Source organism: Myotis brandtii, unplaced genomic scaffold (genome assembly GCF_000412655.1).
Source record: "Myotis brandtii unplaced genomic scaffold, ASM41265v1 scaffold1214, whole genome shotgun sequence".
NCBI lineage: Eukaryota > Metazoa > Chordata > Mammalia > Chiroptera > Vespertilionidae > Myotis > Myotis brandtii.
This window is the reverse complement of record NW_005354231.1, coordinates 224,638-232,909: the sequence shown is the minus strand read 5'-3', so window position 1 is coordinate 232,909 and position 8,272 is coordinate 224,638. Positions and strand designations below refer to the sequence as shown.

At 45.6% G+C, this 8,272-nt stretch overlaps 1 protein-coding gene across 2 annotated transcripts in view; it reads left to right on the top strand.

Moving 5' to 3' along the window:
• Positions 1-8,272, top strand: part of KHDRBS3 (KH domain containing, RNA binding, signal transduction associated 3) — an 84,883-nt gene that overhangs the window by 26,663 nt on the left and 49,948 nt on the right. For both annotated transcript variants that reach the window (XR_001360570.1, XM_014533154.1), the window contains exon 2: positions 3,417-3,535. Coding sequence is in view for 1 of the 2 variants with exons in the window: in XM_014533154.1 (XP_014388640.1) it covers positions 3,417-3,535 (119 nt within the window). In the remaining variant the exon portion in view is untranslated. The remainder of the gene's footprint in view (positions 1-3,416; positions 3,536-8,272) is intronic.

Genomic DNA, 8,272 nt, shown 5'->3' with positions numbered 1-8,272 from the left:
TCTATTCTTGTTCCTCAAATTATGTTGATCATTATATCCCACATATGAGTGAGATCATGTGATATTTATCTTTCTCTGACTGGCTTATTTTGCTTAGCATAATGCTCTCCAGTTCCATCCATGCTGTTGCAAATCATGTATTTTCTTTTCATTTTCCTCTTTAAAATTATAGGCATATCTCAAACTTTAATGTAATCTATGGTAAAATACCTATTTTCCCCCTAATTTTTTAACCTTACCTTTATGACTTCACATGTTACTTCAAATGGTAAATGTCGGCTGGTGCGAGGAGTAACATTTTGCGTGCTGATTATGGAATTGAATATTAAATTGTGCATATGTTCTAAGTTCTCAAAAATCATAAAGTGCTTTGTTATTTGAAAACAGGTCGCGAAATCTACTTTAACAAGCACACGCACATTAAAGCTCCTTTCTTTTTTTCTAGGGAGTTTCAGTGTACCAAATTTTGTTGACTCTTCTAACTATGCTAAAGGTATTTCCAGAAGCTGTCCCCACTCTGGCTTTTAAGGGTTTTTATGGAGTTTCCATCACGTGGGCATGACTGACTGCATCCGTGTCCACCGAGGACTGAACTCAGCGTCTCGCTCTGCTCCTCCTCTGGAGGTGCCAGGAGTGCCGGGTGCTGAGGGTTCAGCCTGCTAGTCACCGGGTTGGCTTTTCTGGCAACCAGGCCCCCTTCCTCCAGGACTCACCTCCTGAGCACGAACTCACATGTGCCTGACGGGGTTTGCTGTGAGGAACAGAAGGCACTTCCAGTGCCAGGAAATCCCAAGGGTTGTCGGAGCTCTGTGCCAGGAACTGGGCTCAAAGGCCAAATATGTATGTTTCATGACATCCCACTTGTATCTAGAGCAGCAGTTCTCAACCTGTGGGTCGCGACCCCTTTGGCGGTCGAACGACCCTTTCACAGGGGTCGCCTAAGACCATCCTGCATATCAGATATTTACATAACGATTCATAACAGTAGCAACATGACAGTTATGAAGTAGCAACGAAAATAATTTTATGGTTGGGTCACAACATGAGGAACTGTATTTAAAGGGCCAGAAGGTTGAGAACCACTGATCTAGAGTTTCTACTCTGCGTTGTTAAAGAGACAACGGTTCTGACGCTTGTTAAAATGGTCAGGAAGACGTTTTTCAGCCCTCCCCCTGGAGCGGGAGAGATCAGGCCCAGTTCTGATACAGCAGGGACAGGCCGGGTGCAGAGCTGATGAGCAGCGTGAGGGGTCAGGGGGTGGGAAGTTACTAAGAGAAGGACATTGAGGTCCCCCCAGGCCCGTCAGTGGTGACTAAAGCCTCCCGCTTCACACACGTTTCCCACTGGCTCGAAGGTGCTGTGAAAATCGTATTTCCTGTCCGACAGGACATAAGGACAACGGTGGGGGAGACTGTAGAGGCCTGCGGTATTACAGTCCTACACGCCTGGGGACAAATGCCACCTTTGCCATTTCTTACAGCAAAGTGAACTTTCTGAACTTCCTGTTTGTCATCTCCCGGGAGGATTGAATTGTGTCAGGAATGTGACATTGAATTCCTAAATATTCCCAGCTCCACAAGCAAAACAGATAAATATCTGTGCTCCTTTGTACAACTGATGCCATCTTTGGTACCTTCTCTCTGCTTAAAGGTCCCCTTCTTTGAACCGTCCACCAAGTGGAAATGAATCAGGAGGCTCTGGCTAGAAATGAATGATATTTATTCAAGGGTTTTCGGGTTTGCAAATCAGAAACACAACTCCAAGAAGTTTGGAGTGCTCCGAAGGAGAAAGAAAAGCTGAGTTTTTATAGCAGAACGTACATGCCTGAGGTTCGGTCCTCCGCGATGACGGTCTTACAGATGCCCGCGGCCTGGATGATGACTGTCAAGGGTCTGGAGATGTGAACATTCTTTCCTGAGTCCTTCGGGGGCTAATCAGAGGTTTATCTATAGGATTTACATGGATGTTTATATGTATATACATATGTCTATACATGCATGTATGTGTATGTGTACATGCATATTATATCTACAGGCATAACTCTAGAGTTCACAAGTTTTAGCTCTCAGACTAGTTAGAACAAGGGTAGAGTCATCTCCTGCGCCTCTAGCAGCTCAACCACAGTGACTCCCTTGTATTTCTTCACCGTTTTCCTCAGAGCCTGGGTACCTTGTGATCAGTCTGTGGAGGAATTGACCCACATGCACATCCATTCAGCAGTCATCCAAGCACCTATTGTGTGCCTCTTGCACAGCCAAGTGCTATATGCAATAACTCGAGGAAACTATACTGACGTTTTCCAGGATCTGGAACGTGCACTTAGTAGGTGCTTAGTCGTGGATGTTTGTTGCATGAAGAAACAGATGTTACCTAAGAGAAATGTAGGTTCCGCTGGGAGAGCATCCTAGTCAGCGAAGGCTCCTGTAACAGACGCCCACACACTGGCTGGCCTATAGGCAGCTGAAAGCTATTTCTCACGGATCGGAGGCTGCGAGTCCTAGGTGAACATGCCTGCAGGTGTGGTGTCAGGTGGGGGCCCGTCCAGGTTCATAGATGGCAGTCTTCCGGCTGTGTCCTCACAGGGGGCACTGATTTCATTCATGAGGGCTCCACCCTCATGACCTATCACCTCCCAAAGGCCCCACCTCCAAATCCCATCATATTTGCGGGGGTTAGGATCTCTGTTGATGAATTTGCAGGGGTTGGGGAGGGGGACACACTGTCTGCAGCAGAGAGCTCCAGTACAGCCGTGTGTGAGGTGCTTTGTGAGTGTCAGGGCGGGAGGGAGCAATTCTCCCACTCCTGCTGCCCCGCGAGGAAAGGGCCGGAGGCGCATGAAGAGTGGCAGCCCACGCGGCTGGATCTGGAAGGAGATACTAGCATGTGTGGAACTGAAATCGTGCAGCAAATGGCATCACAGGGAGAGAGAAGAGCGTTAGCAAAGACGGGGGCCTGTCCTTGATCTTGTCCCTGGGGAGGAGGGGAGAGTTGCTTGGGGGGCAACTGACAGGTTGTCTGGGGCTTTGAAGGCACCTGAAGAATCAGTGCTTGAGGGGAGGGGCCTGGGAGAGCCGGGCAGGGCGCCGACCAGGGCTGTCAGCACTTGGTAACCCGGACCCAGAATCCTTCCTGGCTCCTGGCTGCCATTTGCTCAGCCTTCCTCTCGGGTTCCAGAAGGTCCCAGGGAACTTCTGATGCCTTTGTTGGCTTGTGAGCTTCCATTAGCACGGGCAACGGAGATCTGTTCGCTGGGGCCACGGTCCGTGCCTTTCCCACAGTGCCGGCGATGAATGATCGATAAGACGTAGCCGTCTGCTAGTCCGAATTTCTGCATTTGCCATCACAGAGCCGCCGAGAACTCCCGGCCCCTGGAGTTCCAAGTCACACGCTTCATGGTTATCTTTTTTCCTCCACAGAAATAGAAAAGTTTCAAAAAGGAGAAGGAAAGGACGAAGAGAAGTACATTGATGTGGTGATTAATAAGAACATGAAGCTGGGACAGAAAGTGTTAATTCCCGTAAAACAGTTCCCTAAGGTAAGACAGTGAGGCCACTGCAGGCGTGTGAGCTTCCGCCAGGGAGCTGCGTTTCTGTTTTGTTTGGTATTTTCCGAGGGGTCGTTCCCTTAGCACAGCCCCCTCCCCACACCCCCAACACACACAGACTTTTACACGCGATCAGGAACTTAGCGACTCCGTCTCCACTGTTTGAGGGATGGAGCCCTAAAAAGTATGCTTACAGGCACTCTGGCAATGTGACTGGACGGTTTAGTTAACTTCGTTCTACTTTAGTTTCTTTATTTGTAAGATGAGGGTTGGATTAAGAATGAAATTAGGGGGTTCAGCACATAAATGTTCAAAATACTGTTTATTCTAGTTACCCATTCTATAGAAAAGGGTCTGTTTTTCATTCATGCAAGTATTATTCTGTGCTATTAGGTGCTTTAAAGTTTGTATCTAATTCTAAAATCTGGGTCTTCTTAGATTTGGCCCAAATTGATACTATTTTTACTTGTTTTTCTTTCTTTTGTGAGTCCATGTACACAATTCCCGCACACTTTTGTAGATCTCAGTAGCTGGTTTCTTTAGATTGCTGAATACTAATCCGTTACCTGAGTATACCACACGTTATCCATTTGCCTGGGCCGTTTTCAGCATGGGTTATTATAAATCAAATTGCACACACATTTTCATACAAATCACTTTGTGACCATGTGTTTTCATTTATTTTGAGTAAATGCTTAGGCATTTCATGGCTGTGCATTTAGTTTTACAAGAAAATTGCCATACTCCTCCCCTCCCCTCCCCCTGCGAAGTGGCTGTACCCTGTGACAGCTCCAGGGGCAGTGCACACAATTGTGACTGCTCCAGGTCTTCGTCAACTTTTGATGTTATCAGTCGCTTCAATTTCAGCCAGGAGTGCTAGTGGCATTCCTTGTGGTGTTAATTTGCATTTTCCTGATGAGTAACGATTTTGTGTGCTTTTTCATGTATTTATTGGCTGTTCGTTTATCTCCTGTTGTGAAGTGTCTTTTTAGATTTTTGGTCTCTTTCTAAATGGGAAGGATGCCTTCTTACCATTGAATTGTAGGAGCTTTTTATATATCCTGGACACATATTTGTTAGACATGGGATTTGTGAACACTTGGGCCAGTCTATGACTTGTCTACTGTTTTCCTAATGGAGTCTTGTGATAAGCAGATGTTTTCGATTTTGATGACGTTTGATGTATCAGGATTTCCTTTTCTGATGGTTACCTTTTACCAATTAAGAAATCTTTGCCAAGCTCAAGGAAATGTTAAAGTCCTTTGTTAAATATAAAGATAATCTCCTGTATTTCCTTGTAGCTTTTACTTTTAGGTCTATGATGCATCTGACATTAATTTTTGTGTATGGTGTGAGATAGAGGGTCAAAATTCATTTTTTTCTTCATACAGATACTCAGTTTTTCAGTCAGATTTGTTGAAAGATGTTTCCTTCCCGATGATTGTGCATCTCTGATGAGAACCAGATGACTGTGGAAATGAGGGTCTGTTGTCACACTTTCTTCTTATGGATCCTAATGCTACTACCCTACTGTCTTCATTACGGTAGCTTTTTAATAGTAAGACATCAAGTTAGGTAATGTAGTCCCTTCAACTTTGTCCTTCCTTCTCAGGATTTCTTGGATATAGATCCTTTGCAATTTTATGTAAGTTAAGTAAGTATTGTATGAATTGTCCCAAAAGATTCTGTAGGGATTATGATTGCAGTTGCATTGAATCTGTTGATCAGGTTAGGGAGATTTGACATCTTAAAAATACAGAGACTGTCCTTCCTTGATCATGGTATATCTTTTCCATTTATTTAGATGTTTATTTTCTCTAAACAGCATTTTATACTTTTCAGGATAAAGGGATTATTTGTCTTTTGCTAAACTTGTTCCTAAAAGTTTTATGTTTTAACACTTGTAAAATGGATATTTAAAATTCTTTTCCCTTTTTTTTGCTTCTAATTAAAATTTTATATATTAACCTTGTGTGCTGCTAAACTCATTTGTTAATTCTAGTAAGTTGCTTTATAATTCTTTAGGATATGCTATGTACATAAGTATATCATCTGTAGAAACAGATTACTTCTTCTTTTCCAATTTGTGTGCTCTTTATGGATTTAGCTTGCTTTATTGTATTGGCTAGTATCTCTAGTATAATATTTGAATACAAGTGGGAAGATTCTTCCCTTATCCCGATCAATGTAGGAAACATTCAATGTGTTACCATTAAGAATGGTAACAGCCATAGGTTTTTATTAGATGACCTTTATGAGGTAGAGGAAGTTCCTTCTACTTCAGTTTTGTGAGAGGTTTAGTCCTGACGAAGTGGTGAATGTGATTGAATGCCATTTCTGCATCTGTTGAAACAAACACAGAATGTTACCTCCTTTGAATTTTCCACATGGTGAATTTTATTGATTTATTTATTTTAATTAAACCAACTTTGCATTCCTAGGTTAAACCTTACCTAGTAATGACCTATTATTCTTTTATATATTGTTGGATTTTATCCATGAAATTGGGGGCTCCTCAGCTCTGACTCTTGTCTTTTCTAGTGTTCCTCCCCGACATTTCAACGCTGCAGTTGCCTGAAACTCTGCTGTTGAGGCTAAACATTCCAAAATCAGTAAATTCGCCCAGGCCATTCCCTTCTCCCAAGTCTGACTCTCTTCCAGAATATTCTTGTTTCTGATCATTCTCCACGGGCTTCAGATAGTTGGTTTTTATAATTTGTTCAGAGCTTATGAGTTCAGAGTTACTATCTCATAGTTACTATCTCCAGACGTCATCCTGCTAGGAGTTCAATCAGACTTACAGAACCTTTTCAGTGAACTCTGTTGGGACCCTCTCACTGAGTCATTACGACCTGAAGCTTGGCTCCTGGAAACCTTCATAAAATGATAACCATACCCAACAGCCTCTGTATGCTTGATGTGCAGTAGATAGCCAATCATATCGCTGTCCGTCTTCAGATAGTTCAGAGCCTACTAGTTAATCAGTCTACAATTAATACTCTGCTGTGTATGAGTGAGCACACAGTGCATAGCCTAGTAGACGCTTAATCTATAATGAATACTCCGTTGTGTATGAGTGAGCACATGGTGCATAGCCTAGTAGATGATGAATCTATAATTAATACTCCGTTGTGTATGAGTAAGTGCATGAAATAAAGGATATGAAATAAAATCTCCAACATCGCTTTGCGATGTCAGCTTTGATGCGAGCAGGGGAAGACAGATGGTCATTCCTGTGTCTAACGGAGAGCAGCGTCCATTGCTAGTATTTCTAATGTGAGAAGCAGGCTGCTCAGAAACCCACTGCTTTCAGATGCTGAAGGAGGCATCTCTGCTTAGCATGTTGAGCGTGTGGGTTTCAGGCCGCCAGCCAGTGTCAAGGCGAATGGTGCACTTCCACCAGTTCTAAGAAAAGGCATTCCTGCTGGTGCCAGGCAATAGACTGGGCTGGGGGGTGGGGGGGGCTGGCGGGGCCTGGCCCTCTGGCCCGGCGGTGGGCACAGGGCAGCTTGATGTGGACTCGATGCTGACCCTACGTTTTCAGCTTCAGGGGCGAGAGAGAAATGCTGTGTGTGAAACTCCATCTACTGAGATGATCTTCCATTCATGGAGGGCTTTCTCTTTTCTTTTGTTTTTTAATCCTCACCCGAGGATATTTTTCCATTGAATTTTAGAGCCAGTAGAAGAGAGGGAAAGACAGAGAGAAACATGGATGTGGGAGAAACACAACAATTGGTTGCCTCCTGCACGAGCCTTGATCAGGGCCCAGGTCGGGGAGGAGTCTGCAACCGAAGTACATGCCCATGACCGGAATTGAACCCGGGACCCTTCAGTCCCCAGGCAGGCGCTCTACCCACTGAGCAACACCGGCCAGGGCCCTTTCTCTTCTCTTCATGCACTACTGTCTGCACTCCTGCAATGGCTCCCCCTTGAGCACCAGTCTTAGTGCTCAGACCTGACGTACGTGCACTCTCCCGAGCGACATGTCTGAGCTGGTCAGGCCTGAGCTCAGAGGAAGCACTGTTTTAGGGTTGTTGTTTTTGAAGATGTTAAGCTGGAGAGACGTTCTTCCTGGTTTCCCAGCGACCAGCCCTACCCCTTGGTGCTGAGCAGGGACTAGAGGTGACGGAGCTGAGGTCAGGGCCACATCAGCGTGGGAGCAGGTGCTCTTCTTGAGGTCCTGCCGACGCCTGTGGTTCGGGGTGTGCACTCCTCTCTTCATCCCCCGGTTCATCCATCCACTTACGTGCTCCACGTCCTTTGAGGGGTTTCTCTGAGCCGGGCAAGTGCCGGGAAAACAGCTGCGATTGAGGCAGGTTTTTTTCATAAGAAGCTCTTGGTTTTGTGGGGCCTGCCGAGGAGTAAGCTGATGCTCACAGTGCAGCGCGAGAGGCTCAATGTTAGGTGCTCCTGGAGACGAGGTGGGAGTGGGGGGGATCCTGCTGACACTGTCCCCAGGCGCTGGCTGGGCAAGGGCCAGGGTCAGACGGCGTGGGGCCGGCCTGGTCATGACGGGAGCACTCTGGAGGGCAGAGGCCACTTGAGAAATTACGGGCCGTTTTATTTGGTGCAACAGGTTCATTTCAGTACGATGTACAGATGCTTATAGGGTTTGTGAGTAAAGTGATGAGGGAGCAGAGGATGGGGTAGTGTGGGCCGTGGGGCTGTGAGGTGGAGGAGTGGTATTTGAGCTGCTTTAGAGGCTGGGGCGGGTGGGCTTCTTCAGGT